General features: G+C 43.0%; 1 protein-coding gene across 2 annotated transcripts; it reads right to left on the bottom strand.

Moving 5' to 3' along the window:
• Nucleotides 1-316: 316 nt before the first annotated feature.
• cdk12 (cyclin-dependent kinase 12) lies at nucleotides 317-18906 on the bottom strand. 2 transcript variants are annotated; one of them, XM_034142680.1, is made up of 14 exons: nucleotides 16931-18906; nucleotides 15404-16084; nucleotides 14365-14544; nucleotides 14138-14277; nucleotides 13862-14032; nucleotides 8427-8616; nucleotides 6814-6870; nucleotides 6226-6327; nucleotides 5113-5190; nucleotides 4878-4994; nucleotides 4658-4789; nucleotides 4243-4448; nucleotides 3518-3937; nucleotides 317-1936 (listed from the first exon to the last, which is right to left on the bottom strand). In XM_034142680.1, the coding sequence occupies exons 1-14, from the start codon at nucleotides 18112-18114 to the stop codon at nucleotides 1539-1541; spliced, it is 4056 nt and encodes a 1351-aa protein (XP_033998571.1). In that variant the 5' UTR covers nucleotides 18115-18906; the 3' UTR covers nucleotides 317-1538. The 2 variants fall into 2 exon arrangements, with proteins under 2 accessions (XP_033998571.1, XP_033998570.1); XM_034142679.1 differs by having other exon boundaries at nucleotides 4231-4448; nucleotides 16931-18904.
• Between the last annotated feature and the right edge of the window lie 1460 nt (nucleotides 18907-20366).

Here is a 20366-nt window from a genome sequence, read left to right as displayed (position 1 = left end):
AAAAAACATTTCGGAGAATTAAACGGGATGGAAACCTTGAACACATTACAATTGTTTTCAATGATTTCCAACACCCATGGGAACCTTGCTTTTATGATCCGACAGAACTTCCTGTAGAATGAAAATGTGTAAACATGAGTTTCCAGGTCCTACGAGTAAGCATTTATATCTTAGGTGATAGTGAGGTTTTCAACTATAACCAGGCTTTGCCGAGGCCGAACTGTGAGCACTTCCTGTATAGCTTGATCTGAAGTATGAGGGAATGCCTACCATCTAGTGGCCACTTCACAGAAACATTCAGAGATGCCAAGAGAGAGAGAATTCAACTGGTCGCATAACTTCCTTTAATAAACTGAACCAAGAAAACACATATTACAAAATATTTGTTTCTTTTTTACATACACAAATCATTTTCTCCCTCAAAACCAAAAAAATGCAAACAGAAACCATGGACCATTTTCAAAGTGTGTATCATTTTCTTTATGTAGAAAATAACTGCAGCAAAAGAAAAAGCTTTTGTTGCACAAGTTGGCGGGGAGGCAACGACATATTATACAAGGCTTTCACAGCCCACCAGGAAGAGCCAGAGAAGTCAGTGTGTGCCTACGTGTGTCTAGCTTTTATACAAGTGTATCATGGAGCGATACGTTGAGATGTAGTGGTTTGATCCATCTTTCAGACAGATAAAGTGAGCACTGCTATGACACAGGTTTGGGAAAATCTTCATATGGACCAAAAACATATCGCAATTCAGTTTAATTGATGAGAAACTGAATACAATATGGAACAGCCTTTGAGCAAAACGAAAATCAGTCCTGTAGAGGGACGCTGTTGCCATCAAAAACGGAAACTTAACCCACACTTTCTTGCCAAGCCGCGATCATTCAGGGGTCGCTGGGGTCACAAACGAGGCACAAGGCTGAAACGGGAGCTAGCCAGCACGTGAGGTTCAATGAGACACTCGTAAACCTCCATTGTTCTTATCAGTGTGCTCAAAGCCTCAAATATAGATACACAGGACTTTAGCTTCCACCACACTGGTACAGACACCGCCCCATTACAGAGTGGAGCAAAAATGACTTCATCTTCATAAAGCTCTTGGAACTCTTTTTTAGAAGTGGGCACTGCAGTGGACATGACAATCATTTGTTTTGAAAAAAAAAAAAAAAAAAAATCAAAGCTGCTTTCTAATTTGAGTGTCAACTGCATGGCACTCAATTTGAAAAGCTAAACTTCATTCAAGTCGGGACCTTCAGTCAAGGGTGAGAGCAAAGGGACTGCAGGAGGTGACGTTCCCAAATTAATTTACGGTCAGGTCCAAACACTCCCTCCGATTCAAAACGACAGAGGGAAGTGATGCTCTTGACCTGAGGCCCCTTACAACATCTTTGAATCAACTTTAACTACCTGCTCATGGTCCAGTGAATCATAATCTGTAGGTGTCCCTCTGTCTTCTTCCTCTGCGTGTCCTTCAGGCCAGGATTGCTCGAGCTGCCCTAAGATACTAGGGTTTGTCTCTCAGAGGGGGGGGGGGGGGTTCAGCGGGCAGCTCCATGGGAGAAGCGGAGGTCCTGGTCCTTGGGGAACTGTGCTGCTGTGTTCGGTCCTGCTGTGGCCTCAGCTGCAGCCGAAGGTTTAGGTGAGGAGTCAGCCATCCAGGGTGGAGGAGGCGGTCCCCGGGCCTCTGCAGCAGGAGAGGGGTCCTTGCTGTGCGGGGGGGCCACAGCATCCGAGTCCTGCTGGGAGATGAGCTGGAGCAAAGCAGCTGCCACAGCAGGGCTGATGTCCTGGCTGGGCTGGGTTTCAGACCCGGCCTGCTGGGCATTTCCAGGGAGGAGAGCCGATGGAGGAGGACCGGGTGGAGAGGGGGGACGCTGCTCCCCAGGTGGAGGCACCTGGTTGGCACCCTGCGGTTTCCTTTTTGATACTGCACCATCTGAAGGGGACAAACAGGAAGGAGGACAAAACATTAGGTAGAACACATTTGACATGTAATGTTTCACTTAATTTTAGGCTATCTACACAAAGACCCTTACACCTAGTTGTCCTTTTATGTCTTATTTACAGTCACTAAGTTTTAGTTTAGAATCAAATGGGCCTAATAATGTGACATCCCTACCTTCACCACAAGAGGGAGAGCAAAGCACTTGAAGTGCATCTTCACATTAAGTACATCACCATTATAAGGGCAAACATAAGATGTCTGTAGGTATCAGTTTGCATTAGGTCAAGTTAAGATCGCCTACACTGACATTGATTATATGGTACATTAAATGCTACAATTATTTAGCCCTGAAAACAAAGATGTCAGGCCTATGAAAACTCTCCAACAATACCCCTATTTAGATATCAATGTTAAGGGGAAAAAAAGTTTGGTTTTACCGTGATTTACTATCACTGTTATTATTTAACGCAGTTAAGCATTGAAGTTGTTCACTATAATGGTCCCAAAATAATGGCATTGATGTATGCAAAACAGATGCAGCTGCATTTGTTTTTCCTTAAAAAAAAAAAAAAAAGATGCAGGAAACATTAGGAAGGGCATGTAAAGCTGGGAAAGTAGAAAGGGTGACTTATGTAGGAATATTTTAAGTATTTTAAAGGTCAGGACAAGATCACTGTAACAGGTTAGTCTTGAAACGTTTTTCAATCCAAAGCCGTGCAAGGCAAACCGAGGGTAAGGGTTTCAGCAGCATGAAAAGAGAAATAACCCGAAGAAAACAGGACCGTTACCATTCCAGTGTCAGCAGCATAGTCAATAGTTTTATTTCACTTGCTAAAAACATTTGAATTAATATCCGAGTTGAAGTGAACATAAAAAAAATATGTGACAAAGAAAAGGTAAAAGAAACACATGCAGGTGAGGCCTAAAGATTCAAAACATTTATTTCCACTTGATAATTTATTACTTTCTTCATAAAAAGGCTGACATTACAGACGGTTTAAAGCAACATCGCTTTCTGTGAAGAATCCATGAGACCTGCTTTGTAATGAAAATGAAATGCGAACAGGATGGGACAGATACAGAAAAACAAAAACTGAGAATGAAACAAGAAAGTAGGAGAACAGTGGAGTGGAAGGGAACAATACAGTGTGAACCTTTTCTTCCTTCGTCTGGTTTATTGAGTACACCAGTGAGAGACGTCCATGTGCACCAAACCTTTGCCTGGTTACCAGGGTCACATGACAACGAACACTCGACAGACATTTTGCGAAGTACTGCATTTTTCAATGTGTGAGGTGGTTAAAGGGGACAATGGTGAGCATGAGTTTAAGGAATGTCAGGGTGAAGGAAGGGGTGGGGGATGAATGATAAGTCTAATGGCCCAATTCATATGGTTAATTGATCATTTTGTTGATTTTGTCAGGTCATTATTAGAGTATATAGGAATTTTTTGTCAGTCAGCTCCTATTATTTTTTCCTCTACCCTGCTCTCTTCATTCTTGTCCCCAGTGACTTTCACCTGACCTTAGTTCGCCTTTTTTTCCACCATCTAGAGACTAAACCCAGACTTGCCCTTGCGTTCAGTAGTAGAGGCGGACGAGCCGCGCATTAGTGCCTCTGATTGGACACCATTGCTCTCATCGCCTTGCTCCTCCCTTTGGGGCTTAATGATGTGGCCCAAAAGGAGAGCGAGCAGGTTGGCCTGGTCCTCCTGGCTGAGCGCGGGGTCTCCGGATGTCGGCGAGGGTTCCCGGGGTTCAGGCGGCGGCTCCGGGGGCTGGGACCTGGCAGCAGTGGGGGCCTGGTCTTCTGGAGCCCCCTGCTGGTCAGAGGCCTCACTGAGGGCTGACAGCGACTGGCTGAGAGTCTCTGGGGTGGAGAGGTTGAGGAGCTGGGCCACCTGGGGCAGGCTGAGGTCCGTCTGCCCCTGGAGGAGGTTCATCAGCACGGCCAGCTCTGTCGGGTTCAACTGGTCTGCTGCTACTCCCAGGCCTGGACGAAGTCACACAACCACAATTCAATCTATGAAAATGCAATACAGTGCAAACAAAGAGGTCTAATTCTAAACGATTTTTCCTTGGAAAGCAGTGCATCAGTGTGAAAGCATACTGCAGTAAGGAGAGGAATGATGGAATAATCAGAGGAAAAATGCATTAAAAGGCCTGCTCTGTAGTTCACAGTTTGCGTTGTGTACGCAAAGCGGAATATTGAAACGCATAACAGAGTACATATATTATAACCATATTTTTTTTTGTGGTAACATTTTATTTAGATGTATCCGTTACCTGACAACTCACTCTCTAAGGTGACTGGGGGGGGCGGTTTTCCTGGGGGAGGCGGTGGGGGTACAGCCGGGCTGCTTTGGGGCCGGCTGTTCTCCCCGCTCGAGGTCCCTGTCGTTTCCTTACGGGGCACTTTGGGCACATCCTCGGGCACCCCGCTCTGACGTGCACGTCGTCTCTTCTTACTCCACAGCTCGTGGCAGTCCTGATGGTGAGGAAGACTGGAGGCATGCAAAAAACAAAATTATTATAGTACAACCATTAATAAAGAAATCCTATGAAGAAAATAAGACAGTCCTAGATAAGACCTACGCAAACAAAGTATTCACAGTGTGTATTTCAATGCTCTTTCATTATCTCTCACAACAAAACACAACATATGATACTATATAAACAAAAAGGTGAAAGCGGCGGCCATGGGGCTACTGACTCTGGCGGTGGCATCTTGTTGGGCTCAACATTACTCAGGAAGTCACTGACAAGAGCTTGCTCTGCTGAGCAGCGCCGCCCGGGGTCAAGGGTCAGCATTCGGTCCAGCAGGTCCAGGGCAGCAGAAGGTAAACTGTGCAGAGGGTAGAGATTTTAAAACTGCAGAAACAAACTAAGGGTAGATTACAGTTTTTGTGAGTACGCTCAGCAGCGCTACGTACAAGGCAAACTCCTCCCGCAGGCGCCGTCTGTACTGCTTCTTGGGTTTCATGGTGTTGAAGAGGGGAAGTTTAATGACGTCCGGCCAGACTGCAGGACAGGGACTACCACACAGACGGCTGAGGGACATGACGGAAAGGCAAATATGGGTGATAAAGAAACAGAGAATTCAGTGTGGGAAGTTTGCAGTCGAGGTTTCTACTTTAAAAAGGGCTGTGGTCAGAAAGGTCAGCCTACCTGATATGCTCCAGCTGTAGAAGCTCCTGGTTAGCCTGGAAGATGGGCTTCTTGGTAAAGAGCTCTCCCAGAATACACCTGAGACATGACAGAATGTGTAGTGTTAGTATGAAAATATACAGTTTTATATACCAACAGTTTCAGAGGATAAATAATACACACTTTAAGCAGGTGCAAATGTATCAGAAAAACACTCAATAACAAAAAGGTAGCACCTGCACACTTTCACACTAACATTACTTGTTATACTTTGTTGACTCATCCAAGTAGAATCAAAACTAAATGGTGTCAAAATTGTGAAAACGTTGACTGAAAAATATGGGAGAGGATTATGACCAGTTTGAATAAAAATATTTATGACATCCCTTATAACATTTTTGAAAACTGAAATGGCATGGAGCAAGTGTGCAGGCATTATCTTTTTATTATCTGAAATTGTGAATGACTCCCAACAGTGACCAATAAATCATACTACTTCTGAATATGATACATTTCAATTAGAACACATCCTTTAAGAAAACATTTCCTATCTGATTTTGCCAAGAGTAATCATAAATAATACAAGTGTCAACATTGTGTAGTACATTATAGCAAGTGCAAATGTTCACAGCAAAGTTATTTTTCCACAGATAAGAAACCAATTTGCATGAAATAGTCTTCTGTTATAAATACACTAGATTTTGGCAGCCCGCTTGAAAACTAAAACATCTCACACCTCACTGAGCTTCATTTGCCTCTTGGTGCCCATGTTTAATAATAACCGACTCTGTGGCACAAAGATTACTCTGCAACAATTACAAGTGTTTTCTATTAAGAGGATACCAAGTAGAAAGAACATTTGTAAACAATCTTCTTTAAAAGGTTGATGTAGCTTTGATGACTTTTCAGTGATGTTGGGATGAAAAGGCCATATTTTATGTTTGTTTAAAAAAAATGTAATGGGCTTAGAGAAACTACACCCATTTAAAAAAAAAAAAACAGTCAAAAATCTTCATTAGTTTATGAAGACTACACGACATGAGAAAATAGAATAGAATAGAATGGAGTACGAATGTTAAAGATGAAACAATGTAAATGTAGAACAGATATGTACTGCCATGACAGTCTACTCACCCACAGCTCCATACATCGATGGCTGGAGAGTACCTCTCCTCTCCCAGCAGGAGTTCAGGGGGGCGGTACCATAGTGTGATTACTTTATTAGTGTACGGCCGACTGGGGGCAGGAAGAGAGGACAGTGAGACTCTGTACACATTCACACGGCAAAGCATGTGCACAACCGAGTGCACAACACACACATTCCAGGTTTCACTAACAGGGATACCTGACAACAATCTGACACACACTGCCATCTAGTGGAGATTCATTGAAAATGAAGAGGATAATCCATGTCTCCATGAGGTTTAATCATAACATACATTATTTTTTGTATTGTACATCACTGTTTTTGTACCAGAAATTGATGCCTATGAATTATGATCGGGAAGGAATCCAATATATTTACATCAAAAAGTTTAATATACACTCTCAATAAGAATAAATTATATATACAAGTATTGGATAAGAAGCAAAAGTGTTATTTTTCATAATCGTTTCATACTTCATATCATTTCATTAACATATCTAAATTAAGCATTTGATGTTGTTATGTTATGTTTACAGGGATATATATGTAGATATGCACAAAAACTATTCCCTTACCTTTCCTCTGAACTGTAAAGCCGAGCCAAACCAAAGTCTGCAAGTTTGATCTGACCTCTATACAAAGAAACACATAATAAACCAGGGTTAGGAACCACAATGCACAGCTTGTTTTCAATAACAAGTTTGCATTAGAACAAATTATTAACAGGCTATTACTGCAATTATATAAAGCTATTTTGATCTGATTCAGGTTGCTAAACACTGATTCAAGTGCCTCCCCGGAGCCTCGCTGCGGGGAAGCTGTGGACCTCTTTCGCCCGTCAGCACAGCCACGCAAAAACTGCGGCATGTGTGCAGCTCCTTATGGGTACTGCAATTTCTGAAGTGCCGGCGCGGCGTATCCTAAATATAAATGTATGTAGCTTATTTTCCATTTGTTTGAGTGAATGAGTACATTATTTTGTTGACAGCAACAACAACAAAGAAAAAAACAACATCTTGCAGTGAGCAGATAACAAAGTGCCATTTTGTCCACTGAAGCTTCATGCAAGTGCAACATTTAACATTAAAAACTAGTTATTCTTACTAATTCAAAATTCTAACAACATTCTTTATCCATTAGTGCGTTCACACCGGACGCGATGCGACTTTTGGGGGCGGCGCGATTACATGTAAATTCAATGCAAAGACGCGGACGGACCATGGATGTATAAAGAACAGACAGACGCGGTTGATGCGAATGACGCGTTCGCGCGGTAGCCAATCAGCGGTGAGGATCTCAGCCACTGACGTTGAATCAGAAAACCAAAACATAAACCGTTAGCTGTTAGCACACAGAGCTCACAGCTCCTCATATCTGTTCAGAAACTGGACAAAAGTTAAACATGTACAAACCACAGACTGTCTGTGTCATGGCGAATACAGTCGCTGCTTTATTCTGTCTGTATGACGTTGTTGTGAGTTTGGACGGAGCATATACAACGTTAGCTTAGCCTGATCGATCTGTTCTCCATTCAGAAAACACGCATTTGAAAAGGTTTTTCGCTTGCCGTCTTGTCTGCACACTTGTCAAAGCATTAATTCATGGTTTTTACTAACCGGTATCAGTATGTAGTTATTCCGGCATCATTTTAAAACGTGTATTACAATTAAATCACGGTAAAATATGTTCATTTTGTTGTAGTTAGTATCTTCCATAAGGGCAGTGAGTTCCAAAATATGCAGCATCACTTTAAGTCAGTCTATTATTTTCGGGAGCGACAGGGAATGTCTCAAAGATACGTCAATCAAGTGGCACCTGCTAACGGGGTGGTAGATGATAGGCTTACATCTAAAAATGTTGTAAAAAAATATTATTATTTTCTTTTAAACCTTTTTTTTTTTTTTTTTTAACGGTGCGCGATCTACCCGCACCACACTCGCGATCGACCGGTTGGTGACCTCTGCTCTAAATGCTCTGTTTCAGCTCAGCATCTTCTAGCTTTCACTTGCATCCTCTATGTTTGTAGAAAGGACACAGAATTGTAAAAAGCAAGTGTCTGTTAGAAGTTGCTTTCATTACTGTTATTTGAAACAGCTGTTACTGCTAAACAATTGATTGTAAAAGCCAAGCTGCATGTCTACCTAAACAACAATATTTCACTTCTGGTGTCCATGTCTCCTGTTCTTACCTGTTGTTGAGCAGTATGTTGGAGCACTTGATGTCTCTGTGCAGAAAGTTGTTCTTGTGGCAGTAGTCCAGCCCCTCCATCAGCTGGCGCATGAAGCTGCGGACGTGCTCATGGGAGAACTGGACCAGGCCCGACTCCAGCAGGCCCATCAGGTCATGGTCCATGTACTCAAACACCAGGTAAAAAGCACCTGAACCCAAGGAAGATAGATTCAGAACTGGGAAACATCATCATTCATATTTTTACATTTTAAGCTTCTCTTGAGGTTTTGGAATAAAGCTTTTAACAGACTCATTATAATTAATGACATCATTACCCCAACACAAATAACATCTTTAGAACAATTTGAACACAAAGTTTTTTTTTTTTTTTTTAAATCAACTTTCTGTGATGAATATAACTTGTCTGTTCCCTTATGGCGCTTTTCCACTGCAGCACGTAGCACGTTTTCTTTTGCTTTTCCACTAGGGGTAGTTCCGGCTCAGGGCTACTTTTTCACCTTTTTTCTGGCCCTCCAAAATCGAGGTTCTTACCGGGCCAACAACCGGGCTGAATATGCTAAACTAGTGACGTAAACACTCGACTGCTGATTGGTCAGAGAGAATCGCTGGCAAGGGGGCTACAACTACAACAAAATGAACATATTTTACCGGGATTTAATTGTAATACACGTTTCAAAATGATGCCGAAGTAACAACATACTGATACCGGTCTGCAGACAAGACGGCAGGCGAAAAACCTTTTAAAATGCGTGTTTTTCTGAATCGTGATCGGATCGATCAGGCTAAGCTAGCGTTGTATATGCTCCGTCCACACTCACAACAACGGCCTACAGACATAAATAAACCAGCGACTGTATTCGCCATGACAGACAGTCTGTGGTTTGACTTTTGTCTAGTTTCTGAACAGATATGAGGAGCTGTGAGCTCTGAGTGCTAACAGCTAACGGCTGATGTTTTGGTTTTGTGGTTCGCATTGAAGATGACGTCACGGCAGTTTTATGCAGCGTCGCTCCGCCCGCCGAACAGCCGATCGCCCCGCCTACACTGCGTTACTATAGTTACTACCCCAGTAACTAAACTGTAATGGAAACGCAGCATAAAGTGTGCCTGGCCTACCAAAGCCTAACCATACCGTACCAAGCCGTGCTAGGTCCTGCAGTGGAAATTGCAAAAACTTGGATTGTCAAATGTATTGAACTGGTGATCACAGTTTGAACAGTTGACAGCTATAGGCCTACAGCTTTCATGCTTAAACGTAACTTGGTTTTTAAATTAAAGAAGGATCATACACGAACAACATAACGGGTTAGGGCAACGTTTCTCAAAGTGTGGGGCGCGCCCCACTGGTGGGGCGCAGAGATGTGATAGGTGGGTCGCGAATGGACGCGATGAACGGGAGATTATTATTTATTTTTAGAAATGTTTTGGACCTCAGGCCGGAATCGAACCTGGGTCCTCGCGGGCGGTAGTGGTGTTACAGCCGGAGACTCGCAACGGCGGTGGACTTTCACAGCGCCGCTGTGCCGGACCCGCCGGAGCCTCGCAACGGTGGCTGTTTGCGGCGGCGGATGCGGTACCGGCGGCGCGAAAAGTCCCGAATCTCCCGATGGCCAATCCGAGCCTGCTCATACATACACACACACACACAACTGAATTTTTATTTATTTAAATTTTCCGCACTCTCGCAGGAATATCTCCGCAATGGAGCGAGCTTAAGTTTCGATTGCATGATATAGCCCAGCGCAACACCTTCGTCACACATGTTGCCACTTGTTTGTACCATTTTCAGGTGATTTGTAATCTGTTCTAGAAAAACGATGTGTTTTTTAGGATTTCAAGAAGCATATAGAACAAACAATGGATGTATTTTATGAACATTTATCCATACTGGAAGTAGATTTAGATGTTTTAGGAGTGAGATAGAGATTATTATCTAACATATGCATCAGATGAAGCATTGCATGAAGTCTGTTGATGATCAGAGGCTGTTGTTGGGGCTGCATAAAGTTTTTTTATTTTTGTTTTGTAGGCAGACCATGCAGGCCAGCCCGATGGTCACCAAGGTTCATGTTTTAATAGCATTTTTACAAAAAAAGCCCAGGCGAGCCTAGGGATGGGTACCGAGCCCCGGTATTAAGCGGGTCCCGGGGCTGAATTATTAAAGACCGTGGTACCGTTAAGCTCCGACGTTATCGGTCTTTTTAACGGTGCTGGAGACATGTAAAAAATATAGGTCATATGTATTATTGCTACACAAACATTATATTGCAGTTTTAGTGTCGCCAACTACGTTTCTAATATGCAAAAAGACTGCAAAATGCGTCTATGATTATGTTTTTCGATCTTTCCAATCCAGACGAGAGATCTCTCTCCCCCGTCTGTGTGCGAGGGGGCGGGGCGGTTTACACACACGCAGCTGCTACATGCAGCAACACACACACACGGAGGAGATGGCGGAGAGAACGCGCTCCGAGGTGTGGTTAAACTTTACCCGTCTCGATGTGAACAATGCTCGTTACCAAAAGTGCAATAAGAGTTTAGCATGTCAGGGCGGTAACACGAGCAATTTGTCGAAACATTTAGCAAAAGTGCACCACATCCAGACGGAGAAATGCACCGTTTTCGACTGTCTTTCTAGTAGCTCTGTAGCCCCATCCACGAGTAACTTTTCCACGTCAGGTATTATGTATGCTAGCAGCAACACACGGAGTTAACTCAATTATACAAACATGGGTTAATGATTAGAGGTAACGGAGTTAAAGCTTCAGCTATTCCGTTTACAATTCTGTCATCAGATTATTTAATACGATTTGTTAAAACATTGTTGTTTCTTTTGATGTGAAAATAATATTATTTATTTAATTTAAATAAAAAGCTGTTGATGTTAATTTTGTTCACAATTTCTTTAGTTAGTTTACCTTATTTTTTTCTCCAAAAGAACCGATAAAAGTACCGTTAAAAGACCGCATTGATAAGCGGTATCGATAAAAGTAGTAGTACCGTTAAAACCTTAACGATACCCATCCCTAGGCGAGCCTAACGTGTGAAAAAAGGGCTTAGACCTCAGAGAGTTAAACTTGGGCCTGCGGCCATAGTTTTACTGTATTTTGTTTTGAAAATCCACAGCGGAGGTTTGTGTCGTACTACATGCGGTGTATTTTGCATATCTCTCAGTAGCCAACGATCTGTGAGTCTGTTGGCTCTGACATAAACTCCATAATAAATGTAGTCTACATTTCATAAGAGGTGTAAAACCTGTGAGCATTTTGAATCGCATTTGATGGCTGTTATGTACCGTTGGAGTGGTGAGCAGGCCTATTGTTTTGGGATATTTGTGGAGTTAGGTGGTCCGTGAGTGTTTTTTTATTGGTTAAGTGGTCATTGGTATGAAAAAGTTTGAGAAACACTACGCTAGTGTTTTGTCAACGGGGGGAGCCTCGCTGCGGGGAAATTATACAGATTGCCAGTCCGCCCCTGAAAAAGGCCTATGCACACGTCATTATTAATAATAATAGATAAACATTTTTTTATTTTTTCAATTTTTATTTTGTAATCATCTCGCGACCCCCACTTTGAGAACCCCTGTACTATAGGACGGTAACAAAACAAAAAACAGTTTAAAAGGAGAGTGATTAGTAAAATATGCATAAATAAAAAGAAAGAATGCTAACTAGGTAACATAAGAATAAACCAGTTTAAATTATTTGTTATTGGTTGTGATCATATTCTAAAGATGTTTGGATTATTGAAAAGTATACAGTTCCCTTTCATGAGTGTTGAGAGCTGTATCCATAAATTCATGTTGTGCTCAAAGTGCACCAGATTGATGCATTTCACTTCAACATTTAAACAAAAAATCGTCCCGGGGGAGCATGCCCCCCCGAACCCCCCTAGAGGAGGTGAGGACCCCCCTAGAGGAGGTGAGGTCCACCCTAGAGGAGGTGAGGTCCACCCTAGAGGAGGCGAGGAACCCCCTAGAGGAGGTGAGGTCCACCCCCAAATAAAGCAGGTTAAAAATAATTAGATTGCATACATGTTCTTTTAGTAAACACTGAAAAAGGGTCCCACAGACCCAAACAGCACACAAAGGTTAAAGGTAAGCATATAATAATGTTAAAATGTGCTAAATATTTACACTGCAAAAAACAGAAAGAGTCAAAGTAGCTCACAACTTTTTTTTTTTTTTTTTAAAGTAGCTCTCATCCTAAAAAAGGTTGGAGACCCCTGTTATAGAACGATACATTTGACAATTTTAAGCTTGGCCTACCATTTTATTGGAGCGATGAGGAACAGGTGGGGCTTGAAAAAGCCCACCTGTTCAAAGTGGGGAATGACAAAAGGTTTTAGAACCACTGGGTTAGGGTAACGTAACCCTATTACAACAGAGATCAACAACCTATAACAGGGCCTATGCACAGAATGCAGCTATTCAATACTCATTCTTATTTAAGAATATGAGCATGTCTACTCAGGGGAGAGGCGGGTGCGGAGGCGATTCACGATCAGGCCAGCTGTAGAGAAGACCCTCTCAGCTGGAATTTGGGCATAAGATGAGGGTTGAGTCTGCGTGATCTGCGTGTAGGGAGGGGCAGCAGCCATATCATTAGCTAGAACTAGCTAGATCTGATGGATTTGGACATAAAGGCGAGTGAAGTATAACCGGACGCGAGAGAGAAGAGATCAGCACCTGCAGCTCTGCCCGCTGTGAGGGACCGGTGAGCGGAGCAAAACACACCTTTAGACCTAACACACTTAGCTATGGCACTGTCGTATACATTGAATTATTCCATTTGATAATATGTAATCAACTTAGGCACCCCTCCCAAAAAATTACAATAAAAATATTCATAACTCATATTCGAATACCTGAATCATTTTGAATATTTGATTAATCGTTCCCATCCCTAATTATTATATCTGCAACTGTGCAAATGTAGAGGGTTTAAATTGTATAATGAGATTTAAAAAAAAAAAAAATGTTATGTGACCGTTTAAGTGAAGCTAAAAAAATGTCTACAATTTGTACAGCCTGATACTTGAAGTCTCGGGTTGAGAGAATTGGGCATGTGGCACAAAGATTGCCATGTACTTTGACCAGCTCAGAAATGTTTACCTACTGTGTTATTTAAAACCATACTGCTATATTAGTCAGTATGCCAGGAAAACATTTAGTATGCCTAAATAAATAGCATGTGAAATGCTATATGCCCAAAGATTTGAGGATGACCTTCTGCATCTGGTGGCATTATCTTTTGGCTTTACTTACCCACAATCCATTGCACAGGGGATATCTGAGCTAAAGGGTCAATGTTCAAGTTGCAGTAGTATGTCTCAATTGTATGCATATAGCACGCAGCCTCAACTTAGTAGGTTAGAATACTCCACATGTGTCAATGTTACCCAGTTATGGCATAAAATATCAGATTATTTTACCTTTGTCCTTCTTGAAGTCAAGTGCATCCTGCTTGTCAGTGACAATCTCCTTCATGTTGACCACACTTCGGTGTTTGAGCTGCCGCAAGATCTTGATCTCTCTGATGGCTGTGATGGGGAAGCCCTCCTTTTCATTGTCCAAACGTACTTTCTTCAGAGCGACCAGTTCACCTGCCATGTTAAAAAGAGAACATATCACAATGAGAATTGACCCTCTGCCTGTATTAAACACATAGGAGTATCATAGTGACTCACGTCTAGCTATAACTCCCTTACCAGTTTCTTTGTCCTTGGCCTTGTACACTTGGCCGTAGGTGCCTTCCCCTATGATGCCAATAATATTGAATTTATCTACACAGCGTTTGCCCCAGTCACTCTGGGTGTGTTTGCGCTCACCATATCGCGCGCAGCAAATCCTGTAAACCATCAAATAAAAAATGTTGACTTGATTTGGGATGAAAAAGGGGAAGTTTGGACATGGGTAAGTAATTAAAGAAACTGACTTTGGTCTCTTCTTAAGGACTGCCGGGGGTAGCGGTGTGGCCTGGCGGATGGGGCACTGTGGGGGTGAGGAGTCACCTCCAGGCAGGCAGGGTGGTAAAGGAAGGTCGATCAGTGATGTCCGGCTGCGAACTTCCTTCTCCTTCCTGGATGGCCTCTGAGGAGGGGTGGACTTCTTTGGACTGACGGAACAAAATAAAAAGAGTTTTAGAGAAAAGTATAAATTGTTGAAGCGACAAGAGAAACAAACATTAAATATATACTTAAAACTGTGGACGAACAACAATGTAACTCTAAGGTTGGGACAGAGCAGACCATGAGAGCATGGGACTTGGACCTTACATTAATAGAGGATTTGTAATCATGTATTATCAAAGTTATCAGCTGCCTCTTACTCTGCTTAGAAAGGTTAAGCATGGGGCCCTAACAGAGCATTTAACATACAGTAAGAACATTATGATAATTTATGCGAATTATGGGAAAGAAACGTCAATAGTAACTTGTTTGTGAGTCTGTTATGTACTCCTTTTAACCTGAGGCTCAAGTTCATATCTTTCTATGTGAACATTTGCATTAAATACATGCATTTTCTATTTTTGGGGGGAATCGGGTGTGGAAGTAGCAAGACCTGGGAGTGGTTTTGTTTCGTTTCATGTACTGTACTTTGGTATATTTGCATTAAGGACACACTTGAAAACAAAATGGCTCATCTTAAGGGTCAATATACTTATTACCTATTTATCCAAATTTGATGCATGAAATGAAGCGCGTCACTTTAAACTAAGATGTGTGATGTTATATTTGTTGCAGTATAAAAATGATTGGAATTAATTAACAACTGAAAGAGTCTGAAGTAATAGCATTAACTTGTCACAACTTAACAAAAAAAGTGATGACTCCAGAGTCATAATGATGTTAAGTATGGTTTGGTGGCAAAAAGGGATAGAATTCATTGCACAAATCACTTTCACTTGATAAAAGAGATGCATTAGGACCAGTGGGACGTATAGTGTATGTCTGTAACCTTGAGGGGGTACTCACCTCCCCTGAGTGTTTCCCAGCAGTGCAGGTGGTAAAGGCAGGAGAGGCAGAGTCGACGTCTTGTGAAGGGGCATCTGGCGGACAGGGCTGCATGGAGGAGCCGGAGCTGGAGATTTGGCCTGGGATATGGTTGAGGGTGTAGGAGGCTGAATACTTGCTTCGGCCTGAGGTTGCGGTGGAGGAATCTGGATGGCTGGGGCGGGTGGCGCAGGAGGAGAGGGAGGAGGAGGTGCAGGAGATGAGGTGGAAGAGGAAGGTAGAGGTGCAGAGAACTGATCTTCAGCGCTGGGAGCATCCTGGGATAAGGGCGCAGGTGGTGCAGGCAGAGGTTCAGCTGGTGTTGCAGAGTCTTTTTCTGGTTGGGGGGGTGCAGGTTTAGAGGGCCTTAGGGCGGAGGTGCCTGCAGATTTACGTACTGCCGGAGGAGGGGTGGCAGCACCACCACTAGCACGAGCAGCTGCCTCAGCCGCCTGCCGTTCCTTCTTCCTGCGACTTAGTTCTGCTCCCAGGCTGGAGTTGAGTGGCAGGCGGGAGGGGGGGGAGCGGCTCGTTGGCCGACTGCTGTGGGAGCTGGCCCCCGCTGCAACAGAGGAAGTATGTCTCTTGCTACGGGGACGAGAGGTGGAGCGACGAGAAGTTGAGTAGTGCATCGGGGAGCGACTCCTGGAGCGGCCAGAGCGGCTAAACAAAAGAAATACATTTTATAATGCCATAAACATTTTCTAATATACTGCATTTCTACATTAAAAAAAAGAGAGCTTTGTTAAGAGTGAGTTTTTGAACCGTTTACTGTTAAATCACAAGCTGCAGCTCTATTCCTTACTGTGGCAACTGGAAATAATTTGTGGCTTTGACCAGGATGGTTATGGCCTAATTTGTAGTCAGTGGTGATGTTATAGCCTTACTTTTTTTAAGCTACAACCATAGGATTACATTTTTTGTAATTTGCTTTTATTAATTGATTTTTATTTCTGTTATTCTAATTTGGATCACTTAGGGCTGCATGTTTGCATGAAAGGTGATTTAAAAAAGGAAGTCGAGTTGACCATGTCCTGTTAGCCAAAGTTTGTGGTATACATTTTGAATTGCAAAATTAAACAGCTGAAGTGAAACCATGCAGTCACCTGCCTGTGTTCACAGTACCTTTTCAGCCTTTTCATTTTTTCACCCACAGGCTTATGTCTACAGTATAGGGTGTTTAAGAGAATTGAATGGCAAGCTTTCATTAACAGTAACTATTTTTGCTAGAGGATTGGGGACTCTGCAAGTGCAACAAGTTTGCCTGACTTTAAACTTACAATTCAGGTTTTTATAATCATATATAGTTGGAATAGTTGTAAGCTCAATTATAAAACACCAAATCAAGTTTCACTATACAAACATAATACCAAATAGGACTTGAGGGTTGAATTGGCATTCTATGTCATCATGCCTGAAGATACTTAACACGTTCCCAATAAACAAGTGTTTCTAAGTTAAAGCTATTATTCCCTAAGATGTAAAGACCAACCTGCAGTTTATACTCACCGAGACATGGGGCTGTTGCTGGAGGACCTGCGGGTACCATAGGGGCTGATGGAGCGTCTCCTTGAGTATGGGCTGCTGTCCCTCTCATAGCTGGAAGACCGGTGTCTGCTGCCATAGGGGCTGTCTGATCTCTGTCTGCTGCGGCGGGAAGTGTCCCCATAAGGAGTTGGGCTCTGCTGGGCCACCCTCCGCCTGGAGTAGGTGTCATCCACCTGCTGTCCATACCCACTGGCCTGTGGACTCTCGCTGCCAGCCGCTCTTCTGGGACTGGGTGAATGAGCAGCATTTGCGCCCTTCCTGCGGGGGCTACCCCTATTCGAAGACTTGCCCTTAGGGCTGGACTTCAGGCTCTTGGAGGCCTTGCGGTGGGTCCTGTCTGCTCGGTTCCTCTGGGAGGAGCTTTGGCTGCCCTCCGCTGCTCGGCCCTCTTTCCGCTGCTGCTTCTCTTTCTCTTTGCGAGTCTTTCCTGAGCGGCTGCTTTCCTTGCTGCGAGATGAGGATGTGGAGGAAGTAGCACTACCTACACTGGCTGCAGGCTGTGTGGTGAGCATCAGCTCCGCACGTTTAGAGTCACCCTCTGGCTGGACATGGCGTTTGGAGGAGGTACCTGAGGAGGCAGCCTTCTCCTTGTTCTTTACAGCAACCCCTTTCTCGTGGTCTTTGCTGTTCTTTTTCTTGATGCCACGTTCGCCATTCCCAGGGTCTCTAACTTTGTTGGGGTCCTTGGGCTTTTTTCGGGAGTGTTTGTGTCCCTTGTTCTCCCTGCCACCTGCTTCTGCCCCGGCCTCCTGCCTATCGTAGTCTGGTGACGGCTCCAGTAAGTCCCCGCCCCCCCTCTCTGAGGGCCTGGAGGACGGTGGGTCTGAAAAAGTGTCCGAGTCCGAGCTGATATCGTCGTACTCCACGAGAGGCTTCACCGTGTTGACACCAGGTGGCGCCGCATCGCCGAGGGTAACATATTCGGCTCCAGATGCAGAGGATTCCCGATTATGTTTGGTTGATTTATGCCGTTTGCGTTTTGTATTAGAAGAGGACATTGAAGATTTGCCATGCACCTTGCCTTCCTTGCTCGTCTTGTCTCCAGCGGAGGTACGAGTCGAGGCCTGGGTCTGCTGTGGCACGCCGCTAAGACTGCTGGATTCCGGCTTCCTCTTGGTCCCATGGTGTCGGTCCGACCCAGGCATCCCTCACGCCGGCGTCGGTGCCACTCCTGCGACTGGGCCTCGGTGGTCCAAGCAATTCATTCACAAGAGAACAGTAGCTACTCCAAATGCCAAAATAAACGTGTTACTAAGCAGAAACTGGGCAAGAATACACAAAATAAACACACCAGGCCTGTCACGTCCAGTCCTCCTCAAAGCCAATTCATTCCTCTGAGATCCCCAACATAGTTCGTCAAAGCTGAAAGATGACAAGGTGGTTTTCCAGTGCTGTAAAGTATAGTACTTTGAATTAGTCAGTGAATGAAAAAGATCCCAAGCAGACATCGGAGCATTGTGGGGTCGTCTCCGTTTCAAATATAGCTAGCACCGCTAGCTAATGCTTGGCGGCTAGCGAGCTGATTCGTAAAAAAGAAAAAGTCCCTTTGTGAAAGGTGTCCTTGTCCGGTGCCAAGTTAAGTAAAGGTGCTTTTATTCCACAGAATTACGGTTTAAGCATTCAGAAACAAGCAAATGCCTTCATTAAAAGCAGCTTGTTTCTCGAACAAAATGAAAACTTGACCCGGTTGGTACTGTTTACATGTTCCCTTTTTAATGCAAGTTTTATCCACTATAAATTCAATATTGTTTAGAAATCATAGTATTGTCGTGTGCAGTAGATGTTCCAGTTTATTATCAATGGCTCTGGGAATCAACCAGGCCTATATTTAGGGCGATGCTAGTGGATTTAATATTATCCACAGCCCTATCTGAAGGAGACTACAAACGCCATTGTGGCTCCTGTGACTGGCAACTTCTCTGCTAACAGCGGAATGAACCGGAAACAGGAAAGCTGTCAATTAAGTGACGTATCTAAGCAACGGCCAATCAGAACACTGTTGTACACAATTTCCCGCCTACTGTACACGTGATCGAGCGACAGCTGCGCAAAATGCTCAGAGATGCAACAATCTGTCCAAGAAAAAACAAAACAAAGAAAGTTTTAACCATGAAATTAAGGAACATATGTGTTACACTGGTAACACAAAAGTGGGAAGCTCCCCCTGGGTCTTGTGAAGGCCAAGATTTCTGTCATCTGGTTTGTTCTAATTTAAAATAGGACAATTACCCATTAAGAACAACAACAACTGATGTGATAAGGGCATATTTAGTAGGTCCTGTTTTACTGTCTAATTTTGTTTTGAGACTGGCCTTTGTGTCTTAACTCATTGCATGTTCATTCTAAATACTCTACATGTGGCCATGTTATACCAATAAATAACACAGAGAAAAATGTAAAAATTGCACTGAGATAACATAAAACAATTTGTACAGATCAATCCGTATGCAGCAGTTGTAGTAGCTGATGTTGGAAATAGTGAAAACATGAAGAGTGAAAGTGAATAAAATATGAACAATTAAGGTGATCAATGAGGTGCACAACTCAGATGTACACAAGGCCTGTATTGCAAGCAGTAACAGTAAGTGTAACTAATTTGTAACTATAAAGAATAACAGTAAATTGAAAATATAAACATTCCAAACGTCAGGAAACAGCTAGGTTTATTAAAATCAAACAGATTGAGGGATACAAAATTGCAAATCCAAAACAGAGCTGAACAGGGCTTAAAAAGAGGCTCGAGGCACCTCAGGCCCTCATGTCTCTGCTATCAGTCTTTAGTGTGGGTTTGGTACGGAGGCTACTTTTTGTAATCCAAAATTATCATGCATCAATACAAAGTGAACCTAGTCATGTGAAGTTCCCATTTCAATGAATAAATTGACAGTCCACTAAACGTTAGTTATTGTTTTACTAGTGTAATTTTAGACCCTTGGCTTAATGGTTAATTGAGTTATGGATTTGAGTGTTAAAATAACCCTTCATTTTCTTCCAGAATTCTAATGTTCATTGACATTCACAAAAAATATGCTAATAATTTCTTATTATTTTCTTAAATAAAATTCAAATGTGTAATCAAGGACCACCAATCTTGAGATCAATAAGTTAGCCAGATACATGTTTTGTACAATTTTGTAATGCTATTATTCAATGTGTTGAGGATAACACATTATCAAATTTTTTTGCTGTTATGAATGATTTCTTATGTGATTATAAGAGCGTTTTCTTAATTTTAACAATAAGTGCAATAACAAAGAAAGTAGGTTCCACGTTTAAAGCACTGTTGTCAAGCATGTTCCTTGGTTCGATTACGCAGAATGACGAGCAGCCGTCATGGATGCTGATTGGCTCCACTGTCAAACTGGGGCGTGTCCAATGAAAAACAAGGAAGTGGTGT

Source organism: Trematomus bernacchii, unplaced genomic scaffold (assembly GCF_902827165.1).
Source record: "Trematomus bernacchii unplaced genomic scaffold, fTreBer1.1, whole genome shotgun sequence".
NCBI classification, from domain to species: Eukaryota; Metazoa; Chordata; class Actinopteri; order Perciformes; family Nototheniidae; genus Trematomus; species Trematomus bernacchii.
This window is presented reverse-complemented; position numbering and strand designations above follow the sequence as displayed.